The sequence below is a fragment of the Anabas testudineus genome, chromosome 9 (assembly GCF_900324465.2).
Source record: "Anabas testudineus chromosome 9, fAnaTes1.2, whole genome shotgun sequence".
In the NCBI taxonomy this organism is placed as follows: domain Eukaryota; kingdom Metazoa; phylum Chordata; class Actinopteri; order Anabantiformes; family Anabantidae; genus Anabas; species Anabas testudineus.
The window spans coordinates 21,840,572-21,863,476 of NC_046618.1; the positions used below are offsets into that span (position 1 = coordinate 21,840,572).

The 22,905-nt window shown below is 39.3% G+C and overlaps 3 protein-coding genes across 9 annotated transcripts in view; 2 read left to right on the forward strand and 1 right to left on the reverse strand.

Annotated features, from left to right (window-relative positions):
• Positions 1-456: 456 nt before the first annotated feature.
• rufy3 (RUN and FYVE domain containing 3) lies at positions 457-13,063 on the forward strand. Of its 5 annotated transcripts, none has more exons than XM_026343407.1 (18): positions 458-1,032; positions 5,351-5,524; positions 5,659-5,776; positions 5,999-6,100; positions 6,289-6,412; positions 6,691-6,755; positions 7,208-7,273; positions 7,355-7,424; positions 7,511-7,600; positions 7,715-7,798; positions 7,931-8,098; positions 8,627-8,724; positions 9,729-9,848; positions 10,057-10,168; positions 10,292-10,374; positions 10,476-10,503; positions 10,722-10,796; positions 11,511-13,063. In XM_026343407.1, the coding sequence occupies exons 1-18, from the start codon at positions 774-776 to the stop codon at positions 11,652-11,654; spliced, it is 1,980 nt and encodes a 659-aa protein (XP_026199192.1). In that variant the 5' UTR covers positions 458-773; the 3' UTR covers positions 11,655-13,063. The 5 variants fall into 5 exon arrangements, with proteins under 5 accessions (XP_026199194.1, XP_026199192.1, XP_026199191.1 ...); XM_026343406.1 differs by having other exon boundaries at positions 774-1,032; positions 10,289-10,374; XM_026343408.1 differs by lacking the exon at positions 458-1,032 and adding an exon at positions 2,807-3,594 and having other exon boundaries at positions 10,289-10,374.
• grsf1 (G-rich RNA sequence binding factor 1) lies at positions 10,823-17,175 on the reverse strand. Of its 3 annotated transcripts, none has more exons than XM_026343413.1 (10): positions 16,831-17,175; positions 16,108-16,252; positions 15,760-15,915; positions 14,999-15,133; positions 14,762-14,900; positions 14,514-14,635; positions 14,222-14,307; positions 13,990-14,125; positions 13,845-13,896; positions 10,823-11,237 (listed from the first exon to the last, which is right to left on the reverse strand). In XM_026343413.1, exons 1-9 carry the CDS (start codon positions 17,038-17,040, stop codon positions 13,847-13,849), a joined length of 1,179 nt encoding a protein of 392 aa, XP_026199198.1. In that variant the 5' UTR covers positions 17,041-17,175; the 3' UTR covers positions 10,823-11,237; positions 13,845-13,846. The 3 variants fall into 3 exon arrangements, with proteins under 3 accessions (XP_026199198.1, XP_026199197.1, XP_026199196.1); XM_026343412.2 differs by lacking the exon at positions 10,823-11,237 and adding an exon at positions 12,281-13,561; XM_026343411.2 differs by lacking the exon at positions 10,823-11,237 and having other exon boundaries at positions 12,281-13,896.
• Positions 17,176-19,862: 2,687 nt separating this feature from the next.
• mapk1 (mitogen-activated protein kinase 1) overlaps positions 19,863-22,905 on the forward strand; it is a 29,762-nt gene continuing 26,719 nt past the window's right edge. The window contains exon 1 of the mRNA XM_026343065.1: positions 19,863-20,201. Within this exon, the coding sequence (XP_026198850.1) occupies positions 20,056-20,201 (146 nt within the window). The 5' untranslated portion in view covers positions 19,863-20,055. The remainder of the gene's footprint in view (positions 20,202-22,905) is intronic.

Below are 22,905 nucleotides of genomic sequence, written 5' to 3' on the forward strand. Positions count from 1 at the left end.
CTTGTCCATAAGAACATATTTGGTATCATTCTAACTGGAAGTTGATGACATATACTGTACATTAATGAATCCTTATATCTGTACCTGTAAAAATATATTACTGTATATACAGTATGTATAATATATTGTATTTTAATCGTTTTATTATATGTTACATCATTGTGTTTTCCTTGAATGTAAACAACAAACATGCAATAAATCAGTTTTGAGTCTAGTCAAGGACACACTTGGAAAACAACTAAGTGTATTTACTTTATTTAATCTTTTATTAGTGCTGTTACGTTAATTTGTAGATAATTAAAACTAATTATAAAACGTTTTGTTGTTCCGAAAACAGGTCATCAGAGAGTGTAAAAATACAAGAGGCACAGCAGCTACGGCGCAAATCGCAATGACTGACGGGAGAAATCCCCAGCTCGGCATCGCTCTTGGGTTTACTACCAGCGTCTCATCTCCGGCTCCGTGCACCGTCTCCGGTCATGTGAGCGGGTACCGCTGACACAGCGAACAAACTCTCGCGAATTTAGCGTCAGATTGGACCAAAATGCTCATACCTAGCTGTTTCCGGGTCAGTCGGAGACCGTGGAGGACAGGCTAAAAGGCGGAGTGATTACTGGACAGACTTGGGAGTAAATAACTGACATTTGGGTTGTTTTGCTAACTACGGCGGCGGAGAGCAGAGCAGCTAGCTGCACCGAGCTAGCTCATGTTAGCTCCCCGCTGACTGACAGTCCACCCGCTGGTCACATGAAGTGACTTTGTCCGGAGGGAGGATGGCAGAGTGGGATACGGTGGGAGATCTTCCTCTTCAGTCACCCACAGGGGCTCCAGAAAGTCCTGGGGTACAAAACTCCTCGGATGAAAACGGACACGTTGACAGTCCAGATGAGACTCTCTCTCCGACCTCGGTGATTTACTTCAAGGAGGCTTTAAACTCCTCCAACCTGAGGTTTGGGAAGGTTGGGTCTCTGTCACCCACTCCGCCTCGACAGTATGACTTCAGGATCGAAAGAATCGAGTCAAAAGGCAGAAGTAAGTGCTAAAAAGTCCAATTTCAACTAGCTAGCTAACGCTCAGTGACCCAGTTCAGTGCTAATATTCAGTTAGCCGTGCTAGGTTGTTATTGGGAGGGGGTTAGCTAACTTTTGTCACTCCCCCAACAAACAAATTGTGATTAAAGAAATCTGTCAACTCTCAATTAGCTGAATGACATGACAGAAATAAAAACCTGTTGTCCTCTTGTTAACCAGGTAGACAGGAGTATATGTAGCTGAACAGCATGGTGTGGTATGTGAATCAGTTCACCTAGCTAATGTCAACAAGCTGTTTGGTTTACACACACCATGCTGTTGCCTTGTGAGCTTTCCTCTCTGCTGGGTTTCCTGTGTGTGTCTGTGTCTTATTGTTTTCACAGACTTGATAAACTGCATCTGATGTTTGCTGTCGTATAGATTTAAGGGTGGACTGGTTATAGCCAGCTGTTGTTTAGCTTGTATCTGTGATTATTATTGTTTTTCACACATGTTTACCATGAATGAGCCAAACTTTTACAGTTTTTTTTTTGCTGTTCATTGCTTTTATATGTTCATTGTACTGCATCGGGACATAATAATAAACTATTGCCATATAGCTTCAGGAAAAAACATATTAGCCATGGACCAATGTGTAAGTAGGTCACTAATGTTTCTGTAGATCTGCAGCAATTAATGTTTAATTAAGTAGTAGTGCTAGTCAGTTTGGGGTAAAAAGAAATCTTACTATAAAATAAATGCCATGGGAGTGTGGATGGCCTTTAAGAAGACAATGGCCTGCAGATTAATTGCAAGGGAAATAATCGTTAGTTGCAGCTCGTGTTCCCTTCCTGTCATTGTTAAACCAAATCATACAAGACTGTGGTATTGCTTTACATAAGTAATGTCTGATATTCAGGTTGCTTCCTCTACTTGTCAGTTGTTTGACTGAAACCTGGCTCAGTAATGTTGTTTGTATATGTTGAGTCTTTTCCGTAAAGAAATATAATAACATTGGCTCGTGCTGACTTATTAAATGTGAGGAATATGTTGTTTTATTTGCTGATGACTAAAAACAGTTGGTGATAGTTTATTAAAATGTGACTAAGATAGATGCTTACAGGACATTTTGCTGTGTAAAATTTAACTTATCAGTGATGTATTGTTGTGAAATCTGAGGCAATGGTGTGTTGTCTGTGAGGATGTTCAGATATTCAGGTCATGGTTAAGTAAAAACTGGACTTACAAGTCCAGTTGCCACTAAACAGCATTTTTGACACACTTCAAATGTGTAGAAAGTGTTGTTCAGGTTATATTACTAAGATAAACAGGAACTATGGATAGAGAAAAGGGTAACACAACAGCGTGGTCAGTACCACAGTGAGTCTTTTGAAAATTACTGGACATGATGTGATGATGAAGCTTGACTATTGTCTTGGTTCTTAAGCCACTCAGCTGTGATAGTCAAGTTAAATGAGCGCTGAATGCTCTTTTCCCATAATTAAGAATATAATGTGCATATTCCTTTGCTTCTTTGTTATGTGTGTATTTTATTATCCTCTGACAGCTCCCACCATCAGCCCCCATTGACATCAGGCACCAGGCATTTCTAATTTTATAACCAGAGCATGACTTAGTTTTCTAATAATCACTCACGTCCGGGATCTTTGGCCTTTTTACCTGTGATGCTAACTGCTGTGCTGCTGCAGCCAGCTCTATCCTTGCTCTGTGATATAAAACGCCTCTGTTTCAGGTCAGGAGACACTGTTGATGCTTGAGAGACAGATGATTCCTCTGCTGCAACATTAGCTTTGCCTGAGTACTCTGGGGACCCCACCATCCCCCCTTTTCTTTTTTTACGCATGCACCATCTGCTCACGTGACAGTGTGTTGCTGTACCCAGCACTAGCTGTCAGCCATCTTGGTCAACACCCACCCAGTGCATTCACTGCGGTGCACAGGCAATCCAATCAGAGTGAACTGGTGCTAAGCTGACCGGAGGAGGGCTGTGATTTTCAGCACGGTGCTTTCTTGCATTTTAAATTCCCGGTCTGCACAAAAGGGATCACAGGAGACAGAAGAGGAGGTGGAGGAGGAGAAGGCAGAGCAGCCTCTCTCAAGACAGCAGCGTATTTCTATGCAGTTGTATCAAGGAGGACAGAAGGATGCAGGCATAAAGAGGAAAGAAAGCAGTACTTCCTCTGACACCTGCTGAAAGCTGCTGAGGCCTTCCCTGTCTTGGTCTTTTCTCTCTCTTTTGTTTGGATGCTGCTTTCATCCTCTCTGATTCCCTATTTTCTCTGACCTGTTATTTTACTGGGGCCTTCACTGGCTTCTGGAACAAAAGCTACTACGCCTTTTTCCCATCGGTGGTGTTTGGTTTTGCCTCACATCAGCTGAGTCATCATGTCTGATCTGACGCCTCAGAGTGAAACTCCGACTCCCACCACGGACAAAATCACGCAGGCCGCCAGAGAGACCATTTATCTGTGCAACTTTCGCGTGTCTGTCGATGGCGAGTGGCTGTGCCTTCGCGAGCTCAACGACATCTCCCTCACCCCAGACCCAGAGCCAGCCCATGAAGGTAATGTGACAGATTAGCTCAGCGCCAGAGGAGGCTTTTGGCTTGCTGTGTGATCCCTGTTAAGGGTGTGGTGTTGTACAAGGTCCCCAGACACTGCACATTTCACCTGGTGATCTGTGGTAATGGGTCCAGTTTGAGCTGTGTCATGATGGATTTAAAAAGAGGCTGTTTACCATCCTTGAGAGTTGCACAGCAGGATGACGTTGATTGTAAATAAGCCAGGGCTGGGCAACAGAGCAACCAGGAAGTGCAGGTTGTTTTGTCATGAGCATGTTTGACAATACACACTTCATAAATAGTATTTAGTGTCCGTCTTCCTCGATCTTGTAAAATGTAAAACAGGTTTTCCTGCTGTATTACACTGATTTTCTTACTTTAAGGACTAAACAAGACAGGATTTAGTAGAAGGTGGTTATTTAAATTTGGCAGTGAACACATATCCAGCTTTTAACAAACATGCTGCAGTATGCACTGTATTTTTATGGTTTTAAATTTGATTGAGAAAACTGTATGTGTTGGACCACGAATCCTCCCCCTCTCTTGCCACGCCTTCTCTCGGTAACAGCAGGTTGGGGGTTCTCATCAGACTTTTCTTCAAGCAGTTGACAAATTAAACCCTGCAGCTCTGAAGAAGGTCAATGATCTACTATAACGACGCTGCAGATGACAATTATCACTTGAAGTTAAAGACGGTGGTGGAAGAAGTACTCAAGTCATTTACTTTAAAAAATACTCTTTGTGTCTCGTTACCCATCTGTGAATGTGATATTCTTATAATCATTGATTCACAAATGTGTGGACAGTACTAATGTTGCAGCTGGTAAAGGTGGAGCTAACCTAAACTAGTTTAACCAGTGTATGTATAGTCAGGTGGTTGATGTACAACAATACATCTTAATTAATTAGCTAATTATATCTCCAGTTCCATATATTTCCATTTGAATTGTAGTTGAACTTTTAACCTGGGGTATTTAACACACATTGTTTCGTACAGTTATTTGTGGACAGTAGCAGGTTAACACTCTAACACTTCATTTTAAAGCTGTCTGAGCTTGAGACTACTGAAAGGGGAACTTTCATTTCCCTTATTGGAGTTTTTAAAAACACAGAAATCAGACTAGATGTTATTTTAGTACACATAAGACATAAAATCTCTGGTATTGATGTGTTCTGTCCTTTTATTGCTGATGTTACATTCTATATTATTAACGTCAGTCCACATTTATTGTTGAGTAGATAAATATAGTCTCTTCAGTGTGACTCAGACTGAATCAGAAGCCAGGCTGATGTGCTGTTGCATTTTAAAACTAAACAAAACAGAAAATACACTCAGCTAGTCTAGTTTCATTCAGTATTTAATTGCTTTGTTGTGTTGCAGTGTAATTACAGATCTTATATCCAAATCGTGAACCTGATACAGATTTACAACATTTTATCAGTGATGTAATACAAACATTACGTCTACTAAAGCCTTTATAACTTCATATTTAAACTACATAAAACATTTTCCTGTTAGATCTTAAAGTCTTAGGTTTCATACTGACACAGGAAACCTTCAAGACAACGCTTTTATTCCATCTTCCTAAAAAGCGTGTTTTTCCACTGGACATATTTCCATGTCAAAACCTTTTTATCTGTGCTTCCTGGAAAACAAAGGATTTGATTAGCTGTTGAGTCACTCCTGCTGTTGGGCCACTGTCTATGTCAGAGCTGTGAGGACGATATAAGGATGTTTTTGTGTCTTTTCTCCCTTTAGATCCAAAGGATCCCATTGCAATTGAAAGGCTTAACTTGATGAACATGGCCAAACTGAGCATCAAGGGCCTGATCGAGTCTGCGCTCAACCTCGGGCGCACGCTTGACTCTGACTATGCACCTCTCCAGCAGTTCTTTGTTGTGATGGAGCATTGTCTGAAACATGGGTTGAAAAGTATGTGTGGCACACATCAAACCTTCACATATATATATCAGCTGTATCAAGTATTTCATCCATATGAACCCAGTGTATTTATTTGTTGTGTTTTAATGTGATGAGACTCAGTGAGAAAATGTTTCTACCATCAGCTAAGAAGACCTTCCTGGGTCAGAACAAGTCCTTCTGGGGCGCATTGGAACTGGTTGAGAAGCTGACACCTGAGGCTGGAGAGATCACCGCCAGCGTAAAAGACCTGCCGGGCCTCAAGTAAGCCTGTCATCCCACCTCCCTAAAGAGAGCAGTCATCATTTAATTTGTTGAAATTATAAGTCCAGTTTTGTTTTTCTTTTTTTGTATCACAAACAATCTGTCACAGTGGGAGTTACTCCTTTATTTTGTCCTACCACTACTTTCAGATCTTTACACTTTTCCGTTGTTTATTAATTATTATGCTTTAGTTATATTATAATACAACTTCCCTGATTACAGAACTCCCTTAGGAAGAGGACGTGCCTGGTTACGACTGGCCTTGATGCAGAAGAAACTCTCTGACTACATGAAGACCATCATCAACAGAAAGGATCTGCTCAGGTGTGCATCTCCTCTTTCTAAAAATATAATAGAAATTAAATAGACAGTTTTGCTAGTGGGATATTTGTGGGATACCCATTCTTGCTGGATACAAGACTTCTGTAGCTCAAGACTCCGTGGTCACTGCTGTCTGAGTCTCCATGTCCTGCAGTGACACTGTTTCTAACCTAATGATCTCCTGTCTCTAGTGAGTTCTACGAGCCAAATGCACTGATGATGGAGGAGGAGGGAGCTGTCATCGCTGGGCTGCTCGTTGGGCTAAATGTCATTGACGCCAATCTCTGTATGAAAGGAGAAGACTTGGACTCACAGGTTATTCTATTTTCACTTCCTCCAACACAAGAATAATCAAAGCTGTTTTTTAATGTCATAAGTACAGTTCTTCCACAGTAGACCAGTCATTAGCTTTCTGAACCGAATTAATGTAGATACAGTGCAGTGAAAGCCATTCACTTACAAACCTCATGATGCAACTAAACCTGAACAAAACTCACACATCTTACTTTAAATCACGTCATACATAAGCTGCAGTGTGGTTTCTCTCGGCATTGATTTTTTTTATCTTGTATCTAATTAAATTACTTCTGCAGGTCGGGGTAATTGATTTCTCAATGTACCTCAAAGATGGCGGACACAGTAGTAAGAGTGCAGAAGGGTAAGTGCTGCTTCCTCTTCTTTAACCAAAGTGATTTTCATTTCAACCTGTTTTAGTTTCTGAAACTACCTACAACAAGTGTGGGCCTGGTGTAGGGCTGGGTGCTTTTATACTTTGACCATTAAGTTAACATCTATCCTGTCATTAATATATTGTTTTTTTATATTTACTTTGCTGAATCTGGGGGGAAAATGAGTAAACAAATAAAAATAATTAAGATTTACTTAGAACACTTATTGATTCATTTCCCGATAAATCATCACTTACATCCAACATTTAAAAACCCACAGAATTAATCTTACTTTCCAGGTTATTTATTTCCTTTTTACTGAGTTATTGCAAATATACAAGGACTGCAACCAAGTAGAACAGTATATCACATTTTTACCAATTGATTTATATTTAGGTAACAGACAAATAACTTTTGTTTCTTTCTCTATTTGCTGCTTCAGTGACGGTCAGATCACAGCGATTCTCGATCAGAAGAATTACGTGGAGGAGCTCAACAGACATTTAAGGTTTGTCAGAAACAGCTACCATCTTCCCTCGTTTCAGTTTGTTGAGCTCAATGATTAAAATGTTTTTCTGCATCTTCATAGTGCATCAGTAAATAATCTCCAGGCCAAGGTGGATGCTCTGGAAAAGTCCAACACTAAGCTAACAGAAGAGGTGAGCAGAATTTCAAACACGAACACATTTCTCGTCTCTTAACGTGACAGCTTGTTTGACGTTTTACTGATGACTGTCCTCCGCAGCTCGCAGTGGCAAATAACAGGATCATCACTTTACAAGAAGATGCAGAGATAGCAAAGGAGGAGAGCTCGTATCAGCTGGAGACCAGAAAGGTGAAAGAATATCCTCCATACACTAATGTCATCAACTGGGAATTCAGAAACATTTTCACAGTGATGTGACACATACTTGGAATGATTGTAAAAGAAGTGGTTTGATTGATTCAGGCATTAAGAAGCGATTCAGCAGCAGACGGACAAGCGCTGGGGGAAACACGCAAGCAGCTCAAAGAGGAAACTCTGCTTCGACTGGTAAGTTTCAGACTCTGAACAACGCTGTCGTTTCATTGATATAATAAGCTTTACTTTACATATGTGCATATAACCAGGGTGAAACGACGTGTGAAGTGTGGATCTGAAGTTAAAGCTGGTGTCTCTGTGCAGGATGTGGAGAGGGAGCTGGAGGTGCAGATCGGGATGAAGCAGGAGATGGAGCTGTCCATGAAGATGCTGGAGAAAGACATCTGTGAGAAACAGGATGCACTGGTGGAGCTCAGACAGCAGCTGGAAGACCTTCGTGCCATTAACCAACAGCTTAGCCACAAGTCGCAGGTGAGACATCACTGCTGCATCTGTGCAGGAACCCTTTAAGAAATATCAGATGTTTAAATCCAGGAAATGGGTAGTAGTTCTAGTGACAAAGGTGAGCACCAAACTTTAGGCTTACACTGCTACAGGCTCAGATTTGAAATAAATAAAGAAGCACTAGCTCTCTTTCTTTAGACGAACAGTATTTACTGTGTTTATGTTCCTGGGTAAGGTGAAACACAAACATTGTTGAGCAGCTTTTGGCCTAGTTGGCAATGTTTGGAGTCCTGTTGGCAGCTTTTTTTTAGCTGATTCAGCATGTTGAATCAGTGGCAGATCGGAGATCCACTCTGATTGGTTAAGAGAATCACTATACGAGTAGAGAAATTGACTTTTAATAGACCTCATGAGACATGTTCTTGACTAGAAGTTGCTTTAAATCATCTGTGATAAGTGAGAGTGGTGTTAAAAAGGTAAACGCTGCAAAGTGCTGCTCTGTTTCTGTTTTTTTTGTCTCTCATTATCACATTTATCATGGCTGATGTTCTTCAGAGCGCAGACGCCGGCTCTAAACAGAAGAGTGAAGTCATTGTTCGCCTGGAGGAGAAAATAAACCAGATGGCAGGGACAGTAAAACAACTAGAGACCAGGTGAGGACACTTGAGCACAGCCACAGTTGTTATTGATATCATTGTTATTGTAGATTTGTGATTTCTGACTGTCCTGTAATTTTTTCTCCTTCACTTTCATTATCATTTTTTTTCCATTATTTATTCATCATATAAAACAAATTCTAAATCAGTGACAAACATTTGGTGAAGCAGGCCAGAAACATGAACTCAGCAGCAGGAAAGCTGCTCCAGCTGCAGCAGTAGCTCCCCGCTTTCATAAACCCGAAGACAAACATACAACCCTGCCTAACATAGAAATAACCGAACTAGGATGTTATCTTTTCTGTACGATGCTCCTTTGTTGTTGAAAATAAAAACCATCTTCCCACAAACCTCCTGCAGTGGCTCTCCAGCATCAGCTTTGAGTAGTGTGGACTGAATCGATCCTCTTAGCAGCTCTCAATCCTTGTGTTCAGGTTTATACTTTTATTTGGTAGGCGTTTCTTAAAAAATACACCATTAATGCTTTTTTGGAGTGGGGGGGGGGGGCAAAGGTAAGTTGAGTAGATGGTCTGAAAGTCCACTGTGATTTCTGTGCCAACAAAGGTGGTGGACTTGCTGTAATGTTATTCCAAAGAATCTGACCACTACCAGAGACTGTGCTTGAACATTTTCAACCATCAGAGACTGACGGAGCTAAAAAAGAAAGAGAGAGCTGATTGTTATTTAAGGAGTTTGTTGTTTTGGTGATCCTCAATGACGTGTCAAAGGCCTGGACAGGAGCAAGAAGAAAGAGAACTGAAGGGCAAAATTAATTTATTAATTTTGAATAGTATGTAAACATAACATTGGTGTAAACTGTAGTAACTCATTAGGCTAATAAAACAGTAAACAAACACCGCCTGCTTCATCTTCTTTGGCTAAAGCTTCACTGTTGTCCTCAGTATCTTATATTTTTTTATAATTTAAGTCCCAACCATGTTTGTTTTCTTCAGCTTTTCATTTTACCATAAGTTTATTTTAACCCACTCACCCCAAACCAGATGCAAACAGGCAGAGAGAGAGAGGGATCTGGCCTTGGAGGCAAACCGGCTCTTCAAACAGGACTTTGGAGACAAAATCGAGAGTCTGCAGACGGAGGTGGAGCAGCTAAGGAAACACAGGTAAAGTCAGAGCGAATGAGATGAGAACAAACTAAAAATCAGCTTTCTGTCATCTGAAGAACAGATTATATATATGTTGATATATATAAATATATATAATTTTTTTTATTTTTTGATACAACGATCTTCACAATAGCTCTGGCAATCTGTATTTCAAAGTATAAATCGGAGTTCCCAGCTTTGTTTTATATTTATCTTGTTGTTTCAGGTTCATTCAGGAGCAGGAGTTGAGAAAAGAGCGAGAGCGAAGGAGCGAGCATCATCTCAGACAATCCACTACTCCTCGGAGGGAGAGGAGACATCAAGAGGAGGTCCCAAAAGTAAGTGTGTGTGTGTGTGTGTGTGTGTGTTCGCATTTATGCTCAAGTAAACAACAGTGATAAGTTAAGGTCGAGCTGTCGGCCCTGTCATTGTTCATTGAGGGTGTATTTTTATAACAGCAGATCCCAGAATCCCCATCCGTTAAAAGGGAGAGTGACCTGTTGCACACTGGGCAGGAGGACAAATCCAGCCTGAGCTCCAGTTTGTGAGTAGTTAGATTTAGCAGCTTTAAAAATTATAAATATCCTGGAAATATAGTTAATGCATGTTTTTTTATTCTCTTTCATCCTTTTCTCTCTCTTTAAGATCCTTGTCACAACATGAAGATGAACAGGTGAGGTTCATGTGCAGGTGACAAATTTAATCCTGCAAGAACATAATGTACGAACTCGAGTGAAAAATTTACCCACTTAATTAATGTCCTCAGTTCTGATCGTACTGCAAAGACACAGACATTAAGTACACTAGTGGTCGTAATATCAACATGATAACATGCAAATAACCAATAACAGCTATGACTAACAAGCACTATTACTGTTTGATTTTCTGCAGGACTCCTTCGTGGAGATCAGTCCACCTTCTCTCTGTATGATGTGTGAACAGGACGACTCCCTCCTGAAGACAAAGGTACAAAGACATTGCTTCTGAATTATTTTCCTGACTCTTAGTAAAGGTTCAATAAAAAGAAGAAGACTTGAAATTTTCAGGCGAAAATTATTTTTATTTGTAACACACAGAGATTTTGTAGGTTTGCATGGTTTTAACAAGGATTTACCAGCAGGTTTGTAAGTAATGGAACAAAGATATGTTCACGTACAACTGTCGTCTGGAACAAACTTAATTACAAAAACAAGAATTCCCTTTTAATACTTGGATGAAAAGCCTTCGTAGTCAGTTTCTTCCCTGTAGATGCTTTACCAGGTGTTTACTGCAGCAGCCTTCAGTCTTGGACAGCTCCTCTCTCTCCCTCTCCTCTCACATCAATCATAGACACCGAAGACCTCACCCATCTCCCTATTTTTCAGCTGCTGAAACCCTGATTCCTGCTTTTCTCACATCCAGACTTGACTAAAATCAAAAAGTAGAGAAGCATTAAAATGATTGATGATGAGTTTCGAGACGACTTGGCGACATCTGGTGGCCAGAGCTTTGTTATTTCATTGTATGAGTCAGATTACTAGTCCTCTTGCTCTTTGATCCTGTTATTGTTATTTGTTGAACAGAAACTTTAAATAGACTCAACAGATATTGAGGCAGAATGAGAAGCACATATACAGTAGTAACCTGAACAACTTGGTGTCCCTTTTTTGTTCTACCCCTGATGTATTTGTCTTTTTTCAGAAACAGTGCAAGAACTGCAGCGGGGTTTTCTGTGAGAGCTGCGTTTCCAACGAGCTGCCGTTACCTTCCTCTATTCTCCCAGAGACTGTGTGTACCACCTGCTACTCTCACTTACTCCAACAATACGCTTCAACGCCAACATGAACACACCTACACACAGAAACCCCAGGCGCATTGTTCTGTTTAAGTGGCACTGCGAAAATGCACTTTGACCTCATGACCTGAAACGCCATGAAAGATGGGATGGAGTCCTGCGAGTCTTTAATTCTGTGAGACATTTTTAATCATTTTAGGTCAGCAGCCTCCAGCCAGGGGCCACAGAGAGCGGTGTATGTGCAGGTATACTGCTGTAGCTACAAAGCCTCTTCTCTGATAGAAAGCGTGTGTTGAGCTGCTGTGGTATTCTTCTGAGGGAAACCTGCAATTGCTGAAAACGCCGCCTGGTTGGATGTTACTGACATAAAAAAATGCAGAAATCATCTCAGTCATTTAAAAATCTCCACAGTGTCCACTAAGTGGATTATTGATTAATAGGTCAACTGAAAATATTTTTAAACTCAGTTTTAAAAGAGAAAAATAAAAAACTGGATATTTTTCTGTAATTTTGAGCCTCAGGTGTGAACTTTCAGAACACCTCAGTGGATCAGTATGTGATGTCAGTGGTTCAGCATTTATCATTTTACTCAAATGAAGCATGAATTTTCACACTATGTGCTCAAAGAGGCATCAGTTCAGGGGAATACAAACAAAATTAACTGTCAAACCACATGTCAATATCTGGGGAAAGCGTGTATTAAAAGAAATATTTTTATTCAGTATAAAGTTATAACAAAAAAGTTTCTTTCATTTTGTTCAAACAACTGTTGTGCAGACATTTTTAAGATGCATCAAAATGTTACAACCAAATTTAATCGATCTTCAATGGACATATCATATATAACTAGGAATAGTTCAACAATTCCACATTGATTTGCTTTGTTGAGAGTTAGAGGAGAAACAAGACGTCATGTCTGTACGCTAAATATAAAGCTACAGCCAGGGGAAGCTTAGCTTAGCTTAGCATAAAGGCAGGAAAAAGGAGGAGACAACTAGCCTGGCTCTCTCCAAAGATCTACCTACAGGCACCAGCACCAGTTCTGTAGCTTCATATTTACTATACAGACAAGAGAGCCTCCTAAAATGTGAGACTGTTCCTTTAAGTTTACAAAGCTTCTCTTTGTATCTGTCAGTCATCTCATGAATCAGAGTGGTTTATCTTAAACAGCGCAGCGTTCAAATCATAATATCCAACATTCACACGTCACACGCTGGTTGTTCTCTCTGGATAATCAACTTTTTCTGGATGTCTTTACTTCTCATGGCACTTTTAAGCTCTCCGCCTGGCTGGTTTGAAGTCGGGGTATCAGTGCATCTTACAGTTAATTCCAGCTTTTTTTGTTTTGTTGATTTGTATGAAGAGCAGTGAAATCAGTTAAGCTTTTATTCTTTCCAGATGACGCTAATGTAAGAATGTAGAAATGCTTCTTAGAGCAACAATAAACTTTTAAAACATTTTACTAGTGTGTGACTGGATTTTTAACGTGGATTTCACTTGCAGCACAAAGGTCTGTATTAAAGTGGTCCTTGAAAAATCAAATGTGAATTATTGTGTACTGTTTGTCAAACCTAAAATAAGTAACTAAATGACGCCCGTGCGGAATCCTAAATTGCTCCTTATTTACTTCTTTGAATAGTTCTGGTTTGAAGAACGAAGTCTACTTTGTATTTTTATTCCATTATTTAATTCTATGACAAATTAACTGAATATGAAATTCTTCAATATTGTGTGGAAACAAGCATTTTTCCCCATTTCAATACAAATACACATTTGTATTCTATATTAAAATAAATATGTATAGTAAATTCATTCACTTAAACCTTTAAGAACTTCCTGCTGTTAAATGAAAACCATTCGTGTTGTTTCTCTGACACCAGGAATGTTTAATGTTTCATGTCCAAGTCATGCTGGATAATAAATACAGTGGTATTGTGTGTGTGTCTGCAGCATTCACCTGAAACATGTTAAACCACAGAGAGGAAAGTTAAAAATTAAAGAGGATAAAAACAGCAAAAACAGATATGTTGACAAAATGAAAGCAGGAAATTCCCAGCTGGTAGGTTTTAGTTACAACTTCTATATTACAGTGATTCAACAAGAAACCAGTGTGCCCATTAAATTTGAAGATGCAATGCTCCTCTGTAATTAACTCAACTCACAAGTGTTGCAGAACTATTCCAGTTGTGTAATAATAAAGCTACAATTTCAGACTCTGGATTGAATCCATGGTTCCTCACCTTCAATTAGAGTACGGTACAGAGTTCAGGAATAACTCGATGTATCTTTCTCCTAGGAAATAAACAGAGAAAGTGAAAACTGAGTTAATGAGGCCACATGTGAAGACCAGGTCCCCTGCTGTTAAAGTCTCTTTGCCAGTCTCACCTATGTGCTGTCTGTCTCTGGACATGGCGGCCATGGCGTCCTGGTGGCAGCTGAAGTAAACGTCGGCCTCTCCCGTCGGCCTCCCATCGCGACCACATTCAATCAGGATCTTGGACACGACAAGAGGAGAGAAGAACTGCAGGAGAGGAACAAACGTTAAATCATGTCCAGCTGTTCTCAATTTCATCAACACAACGGGCTTCATTGGCGTGTTCGTTATCTTTACTTTTACCTTGACAATGTCCTCTCCAGACGCCTGGAAAGGAATGCCCCGCATGTGGATGTAGTGCAGCTGCACAGCAGAGCCCTGAGGGGACGCTGATGAAGCAAACACAGTGGTTTACACAGTTAACACCAGGATCAACTGTTTTTAGTCAATATAGTAACAAATGTATTTACAGAGAGCAAATAATGCAGTTGTCTACTATTCTCACTTTAACACTGACTGCTAATTTGCTTTTATGTTCCCACAGTGAAGCAGAAAATGAAAATAAAGGGTCATGATGAGCCCAAAGCCCCCTCACCAGTTCTGGGATTGGCCTGTGAGGCAGAATATGAGTGGGGGGCAAGAGGAGAAGCCGAAATCGTTTGCTGCCTCCAAGTTGAGGAGATCTCATTTTTTCTGCTGGGAAACACCTCAATGTATCTGCAAACAGTACAAACAGCACAGGATGAGCAGCAGCAAATGAATCAAGTGAATGAAGTAAGCAGTAGAGTTACATTTACTATTTTCTGTTGTAGCGAAACAATTGGTGCAGGATTTGAATCCTACCTGTTTCCTATGACCTCTCTGTCTCTCTGCAGAGCTTCATCAGCTGCTTGCTGAGAGGAAAAGTGCACATACGCTTCCCCAGTCTTTCTTCCTCTTTGGTTTGTGACCATGGTGATCCCATTCTCCACTATCTCTAAACCTGCCAACGAAAACGAGATCCTGAGCTTTGCTTTCCTGAAGTTTTTTTGTTTATATCCACTATGTTTGAAGAGGTGGGAAAACTTTGAGGCATCGTACCTGAAAAAAACTGGACGATATCGGCCTCCGTGCAGCTGAAGGGGAGACCTCTGACCCACACAACCCTGTTTTGAGCTGGAGCTTCTATGACTTTCTTTAGGATGGTTTCGGCGTCGCTGTTCGTCACTTCGTACACTGGAAACACATAAAGAGCAGGAAGTTTAAATGTCCCTGATTTCTTGTCATTGCTGATTACTTCAAAAACAGTTTGGTGTGTTAGAAGATTGTTGGACAGGTGAGTTTTCTTTTTTTTAATATAACAAAGACTAAAAGTTGACCATCTTAAAGGTCTTAATAATAATAATAATAATAATAATGATGATGATAATATATAATCTTTAAATATTAAGCTGTCTCTGTAGTGGCTGTTTTAGCGTAACAACTATTTTTCTAACTTGCAACAATTAGAGCAATTTCACTTATTGCACATTTACACTTCTGCACAGACAAATATTGTTTTCGATCCAGAGGTGATTGTTGACCTATTCACATTTCAAATTTCCTCATGGCACTGTAACTGTCAGAAATAAAAGTATATTCACTTATATTCTAGCAAATAACAGCATCAAAACAAATTACAAGATAATATAATAATATATTAATAATATAAAAATATCATCATCATTCGCAGTCTGTTTAACTGTTTCAGCTGTAGATATACAGCATCGTTACACGAGGATGCTGGACAAAAAACAAAAACAAATTAACTGTCTGCCCACTGATCCTGAACTGCTTCCTTACAGGCTAAACAATCAACAAACCTTCAACATATCGTTGACCCAGGTACTGTCTGTGTTTCTCCAGAGCTTTGCCGACGTCCTCCTCTGCCTCCATCTCTATGAAGGCTCGACCCATCGGCCTCCCGAGTCTGTCCACAGTGAGGTGGATCCCGTTCACGCCATCACGGATCCTACAATCTACGGAGAAGAGAAGAGGCTTAGCGACAGCATAATTTTAGAAAGCGGCAACATAAAAGTAAACGATTTATCACAACTTTGTAATTTTACAGTTAGTCAGAGAAGAGCGCAAACGTTTATTAGAAGAACAGGATTTGAAAAAATGCTGCCAGTGATCAGGCTTTACCTACTAGAGTGAAAATACAGTCTTACCTGAGAAGAACTGTAGGAGATCCTGAGCCGTGCACGACCAGGAAAAACCTTTCACCTGCACGATGTACACGTCCTTCTTCTCTGGTTCTGCTTCGGGCTCATAGTCCGGCAGTGGCGGGTATTCAGCTTCACACGGTCCTCCTGTCTGGGAGACAAAATAATTTATTTAACGCCACTACACAAATAGAAATTCACCTGTAGAAGAGTAGAGAGATCGTTTTTAACAGAAGTACGTATGCTGACTTTAACATTTTTCCAGGCATCTTATAATCTAGTCCATAGTTACCTTGTTTGTCTTAACTGATAGACACAAGAGCTGTTCAATTTTTGTTAATCACATCTTAGTGTTGGCGATGTAAACAGATATACTGACTCCAAGTCATGTGACATTTAGTAATTATGTTTACAAGAAGAAATATTTGATGTCATCTCCACATTGCCATTAAATTCAGTAATGGTACCTTCATATATTATATTACAGAAAGTACCTCGGCCCATGTCACGCTGAAGGTTTATATTATACCTATACATCCTGCAACAAAAGCAGCAGCTGCCAAGTGACAGAGAAGAAGTAAACACACTGCTAAGTGAGGTTGACAGATAATTATAATGTTTTATAAGTATATTAAATGGAAATGCTCAAGTTCAGTAACTCAAAAGTTTACTAAAATACAGTACTAGAGTATATGTACTTCATTACTTTCCACCACTGATGTGACTAACCTTGGTGCAGAGACTGTGTCGGCTAGTTATCGCTGAGCACCTGAGGTGACCGACCCTCTGCAGACACACAGCCCGGATCGCTGATGTCCATGTCCGCTGCTGTACGAACCCATACCCGGCTCTTGTTTGGATACCTACGGGTGACGTTAGCTGTCTAACTGCGACACAGCGCTGCAGTAAAAACAACAGAGATTTACTGCTACCGGACATTTTTGACGAACCAAACTTGATCTTAGATTATCAAACGCATAGAAGGAGCAGATTTCTGCGTTACAGGGAGTTTTAGGATCTGACTGACTCACGTGGGTCAGTCAAGGGCAGCGCTTGAGTTTGACGTCACCGACAAGTTTACGGAAGTACGTGACCAACATCCGTTTTGGCCACTTCAAAATAAAAGCGGAATCCTATAAGCAGCCGAAATGTTTCACATTCAGTGATTAAAAGCGACAAAACGTGAACTCACATCACGCAGAACACGTCTATTAAATCTTTACGAATGATGCTCGTTTTAACACATAACGACAAACAAACACACCGTCACTCATAACACACTTGTTAAAAAAATAACAATGTCCACAAAAATCTAATAAGAGAAGAAAGAAACATAAAGTAAACTAGTAAATTATAGTAGTATTACTAACTTTTGTAAATTAACAATAATAATAAAGAGAAGAAAGATCACTTACTCGCTGCATTTGAAGTTTGAACTTTGAGGTTACTCTGTTGTCATGGAAATGACTCGGAGGTCATAAACAAAAATAAAAACTAAATAAAAAAAATAAATTGATAATAAAGATATGTTGTATTAGTAGAAAGTATTTACAACAAATCATCCACAAAACACCCAAATATGTTTTTCACTTACTTATGATTAAAACTTAAAGTACTTGTGATATTGAATTATTATTTTTTCACATCACAATAAAATGTGCATCACCACATTCAGAGCTTTCGTTATATTAAAATCATCTTCTTTTATTTCGTTGGGTCTACTGGAAGTGATGTTTCTGCTAACTTTTGTAAACCTGACAGTGGTTTTCTTGTTGAAGTTTCCTCTCAAGCTCTGCTTCTGTTCATATTTCATGCACACTGCCATCTAAAGGTTTGGAGGATATTTCTGGACCCTGAACCCTTTCTCCTGTAGCTGTAATTCCATCAACCTCAGCAGTGCTGGTTTATCCTGCCCTATACAACTGTCTCCATCTGTCTGAGTTACAGTGATACTAATACTATGGATGAACCCACTTTCTATGGCCACAGCCATTGGGGATCTACTGCATGACACAACCTATACTATCAGAATAAGTGGCAATGGACCAGAGATAATGCAAAAGTAGCTCTGGAAAAAATGTCACCGCCGTGATCTTTAAGTGGCTCCGTAGTTAACCAACACCAGACTAGAACATAAAAACGTTAAATTCAAAAGATAAGATAAAAACTTTTTATATTAACATACATTTGCTTTTCAGTGTTTTTCTGCTTTGTTTCAAATGCTGGCTCACATTAATTCCCCCCTTTTTTATAAAGAGGCATCAGTAAAAGCAAAATAGAACTATTTTTCAGTGATACAATTATTAATGATTTATTTCCATTTACATTTGTCAGCACAACTCACCAACTTACAGAACTACACTGCCCGTCTAAAAAAAATAAAAACCTCACCACCTGGATTAAACTAAGCAAATAGGTAGGAGCCTCCCATTGTATAAAAACTGTATGGATGATTATTTTTTAGCTGGCAACAAGTTATTTAACCCTAACTGCTGCAGTGAGTAGCTTCTCATTTCTTAAACAACCATGATATAGCCTATTGTTTTGGAAAATATGTTCATCTGTTTCAGAAGTTACATTAAATTATATATAAAAATATTAAATTATTGGTATTAAGCAAAGAAAACATCTAAGGAGATCGATTAAACTACTAAAACTGGGTTAAGAACTGCCCACTGGAAGAAGGTCCTGTGGTCTGATGATCCCCTGTTCCAGAGTGATGGGAGCATCAGGGTCAGAAGAGAGGAAGGTGAAGTGATGCACCCATCATGTCTAGTTCTACTGTACAAGCCTGTGGGGGCAGTGCTATGATCTGGGGTTGCTGCAGTTGGTCAGGTATAGGCTCAGCTATGTTATGTGCACAAAGAAAATGGGGTGGTGAATGAGGTGGTCAGACATTTGTCTATATGGTGACTGCGGCCAGCCCTGGCTCCACCATTGGATACTTTTACTTTATTGAGTATTTCCATTTGATGATGCTTTATACTTTGCACTAACTGCACTAAATTTCAGAGGAAACCCATGTAGTGCATATTACTAAAAAAAAGAGAGTAAAGTAACATTTAAGTACATTTACTCTACAGTACTCTATACTACTATTATCAGTACTTTTTTAGAGCATATACTTCAGCCAAGAAGCAACACTGGTGATTAAGTTAGTTATTAGTAATAATGCACAAACGATCTTGAGTCAATACTATAATATCAGTTTGCATTACTTTTACTTTGGGTAGTTGAAGTACAGTATACTTCATAATAATCTTTATTATTGCACTCGAGGCCTGAACATATTAGATTTCAGCAGAAACTTTATGTTTGAGGCACAAGTTGAACAAATCTGGACTAGACCAGAACATTCATGTTATGAAGAGCATCAGTTTAATACTGTTGAATACTAATGTTCAATACTGTTTTCTATATACAGTATTTGCACTTTTAGAGCATGAAAGTCCACTTAATACTCCAGAATGCGAAGAGGTGCTTCAATCTGTAGTGTATCACTATTATACCAGGTATTTAGTTACCTGGTTTAGTTACTTGAGTATTCAGTTTGTGTACTTCTACACCCCCCGTATGATTCATAGTGTATATTCTAAATGCTGTTTACCATGTGCTGCTGAGTTAAAGCGGCACCTAAAGGCAACAATAAACGAATAAATAAATAAAACAGGACCGGAGATAAAAAATAGAAAGCAGCGGGTCACATGACGCCTCCGCTCTGTTCCTGCAGCAGTGAAGTTGCCTCTCCTCCGCACAGCCGTGGTGTGGTCACTGAAGAACAGGCAGCCGCAGCCGAGGCCTCCCTACACCCTGCTGCATTCAAAGCGACGACGGATATAAACACACAGATAGCATCTTCTAATCCTAGTTGCTCTGCTTTTTTTTTTTGTTGTTGTTGTTGTTTTACTTTAAAGCTTTGTAAGAAAAGGAACATTTAAAAATCAAGTCTTCATAATGGCGACAGCTGCGGTGTCTGCCCCTGCTGGCTGCGGCCCCAGCCCCGGGCCGGGAACAGAGCTCGTCCGCGGGCAGGCTTTCGACGTCGGGCCTCGGTACAGCAATCTCTCCTACATCGGGGAGGGAGCTTACGGGATGGTGTGGTAAGTGTACCCGAAGACTCAGCTTTACTACCGCATTATGCACCGTTAAACAGTTTACATTCAGCTAACGTTCACGGTTCCCGTTAAACACACAATGTGTTATTTCAGCTAGCAAGTTTCCGACGGTTGTCAGGTAACTAGCTAGCTAACGTTAGGTGAAGACTGTGTCTGTTCGGAGTAAAAAAAACATGATCTAACATTAAATCACGGCTCATTTAACACATTATTCTGCTCCCATTGAGTGATGTGTGCTGTTAATGATCACCTAACGTCGGCAGAGTCAACGTAACGCTAACGTTACTTAACTTGAAGTCACATTTATTCACATAGTAACTTGCACCAGTGGTGAACTGAATGCAAACCATGCAGTTTGCATCTCCTGTAAATGATTGTTGCATCCTAAATGTAACATACAGCTTATGAATTTGAACAAATCTGCTTTTTACTTGTCTCTAGTTTTTCTAGGGAGGCACTCAACAGGGTGCATGCACCTCCACTTACAATGCTCATTCATTTAACTTCACTTAATATTAGTTTTAATCTCACAAACTGCTGTAATTACCCTTTGCATACTTTACTGTTAAACACATAGGGTTTCAATTGCAATCCATACTGAATTTCAGTCACCCGATACACCTACATGCTTTTCTTCTTCAATCTGTCATTAACATAAAATTTCCATGTGTTTTCACCCATGGTACGCTATGTTTAGTTTAGTGGGTGATATTTGCATGATGTGCCTGAAAATTAATTGCAGGAGTACCTCAAGGGGTTTTCCATGCGTGTTTGTTTCAGTAGCTGATGCTGGTGGTTGGTGGCATGCAGTATGTGAAGGAATTTATAAGCTTGGAAACGGTATTTTCTACCTAGTCATATGCTGTTATTATATAGTGGAGAGTAAAGACATAATTATGCATTTTGATAATTAGCCCCCAAGATGATGGAGTTAATTCAGTTGTAACTGCATCACAGGTTGCCTTAAGTCAGATTTTACTCTTTCACCAGTACTAAATCTTGCTTTTTCTCTAGCCTGTTATAATGTGTTTGACCTTATATGACAATCATATATCAAAGCAAGTATTTAAATCCGTAAAGTGATGGTTGGATAGAAGCTTGGTGACATAACCACAATTAAAAAAAAAAAAAAAAACAAATGTAGAAATACTCTTCAGGTGATGTTGATACTAAAACAATCTTATGTTTGGTCATTTTTGACTTTTATAGAGCATTTAAGTCATTTAAAAAGTAAAAGTATCAAATATAATCCATATTAGGAATCTCTAACGTTGACATTTGCTACTTAATTTGTGTTTTATATCACTTAAAACCTAATTAGCTTTTGTTTTTTTGACAGTTTGTCATACAGACTAAGTAACTCCCATATAATAAGATTCTACAGATGTGGGAGCTAGATGCAATGTGCCACTATTAACATGAACTATTAATACATCGTATCTTCACAAAAAGACATATGGTGATATTTCTGTTGCATCTATTGGTATAATAGGACTGTTTTGCCAACATCAGAAATACATAGATTCATGTTGATGTATGTGCATATCCTCCTACAAATAGACTCACAAACAGACCAGAGCCTAAACTGACATCTTATTGTTGACAGACAAAATACAGATCACTGACTATTTTGGAAATCTCATTTTGGTCATCACTCTAGCTGGTTTCAGCATCACATTGATGGGAATAAGCTGATTTTATTTGTCTTATTTGAAAGTTAATTCCACTTTTGGAATTTACATTTACAAAAAGCTATTTGAAGCCGAGTAAGCAGACTATGATTTTGAGCACTATTCACCAAACAGTAATCAGTATTGAAAAGTTAGTTGCAGCCCTAAAACAGACAGTAGTTAGTTGTAACAAATATTAAAATAGAAATCGTCATTAAAAACCATCTCCCCTTTCTGTCTTGTACAGCTCAAGCAAGAGAGTTTATGGGCGTCTTATATGTTTTTGTAGAGATGTGTGATTCACCTTTTTGCAGCAACTATAGCAAAACAGGTTTAGTGGCTTTACTGTATTTGTTGCATGGTGAATAAAGGCATGATTGTGTCTCATCTCAGATTATTTCACTAAAATCTTTATTGAATTTTGAACAACCTGCCTGTTTCTCTCTTTTTTTTAATGTGCTGCTCATGCTACACTTCCTGTGTAGATGTGCAGTGGGCAGCAAGTACTGTTGATTATGATAAAAGTGGTAACTTGTGGTTTCTGGGTTTTTTATTTTTAATTTTAACTTCTACGTTTGATACTCATTACTGTGGTGTTTCTATACAATCCTGTCAGTGACATGTGCATGGGCACCACAGTGATATTTTATTCTTTCTTTCTTTCTTTTAATGATGTTTCTGTAACCTGAGCTCTGTTCGTTATCTGTTTATCCACGCTAGATTACATTATTCCATACATGTGAAATGCCCAACCAGAAAACCTTTTCAAATAAAGTTTTACATTGGAGTTATCAAAATCAGTCATATTTTAATGCAGATGATCCCAGTGGACGAAATAGGGAGTGTACTTGTACTCCCCAGAGCACACTTTCAAATAATAGTTTTATATATTTTATTGATTCATTTTGTGTGTATGTGTCCTTGTGACTTTAATAACAGTGAGTTGCTAAGTGGCAGGCAGGAAACATGGTAAGATAGAGAGAGGGTGCAACATTAAATGAAGGTCCTTAGCTGGAAAG

What these genes read in the sequence shown, in the direction of transcription:
- rufy3 (XM_026343406.1), top strand. Translation starts at nt 774, where the DNA reads ATGGCAGAGTGGGATACGGTGGGAGATCTTCCTCTTCAGTCACCCACA. An exon ending in CACAACATGAAGATGAACAG is followed by an intron (nt 10,504 to 10,721) that starts GTGAGGTTCATG and finishes GATTTTCTGCAG; the next exon opens with GACTCCTTCGTGGAGATCAG. An exon ending in ACTCCCTCCTGAAGACAAAG is followed by an intron (nt 10,797 to 11,510) that starts GTACAAAGACAT and finishes GTCTTTTTTCAG; the next exon opens with AAACAGTGCAAGAACTGCAG.
- grsf1 (XM_026343413.1), bottom strand. Translation starts at nt 17,040, where the DNA reads ATGTCCGGTAGCAGTAAATCTCTGTTGTTTTTACTGCAGCGCTGTGTC. An exon ending in TCTCCTACAGTTCTTCTCAG is followed by an intron (nt 15,916 to 16,107) that starts GTAAGACTGTAT and finishes TCTTCTCCGTAG; the next exon opens with ATTGTAGGATCCGTGATGGC. An exon ending in GGGTCAACGATATGTTGAAG is followed by an intron (nt 15,134 to 15,759) that starts GTTTGTTGATTG and finishes ATGTGTTTCCAG; the next exon opens with TGTACGAAGTGACGAACAGC.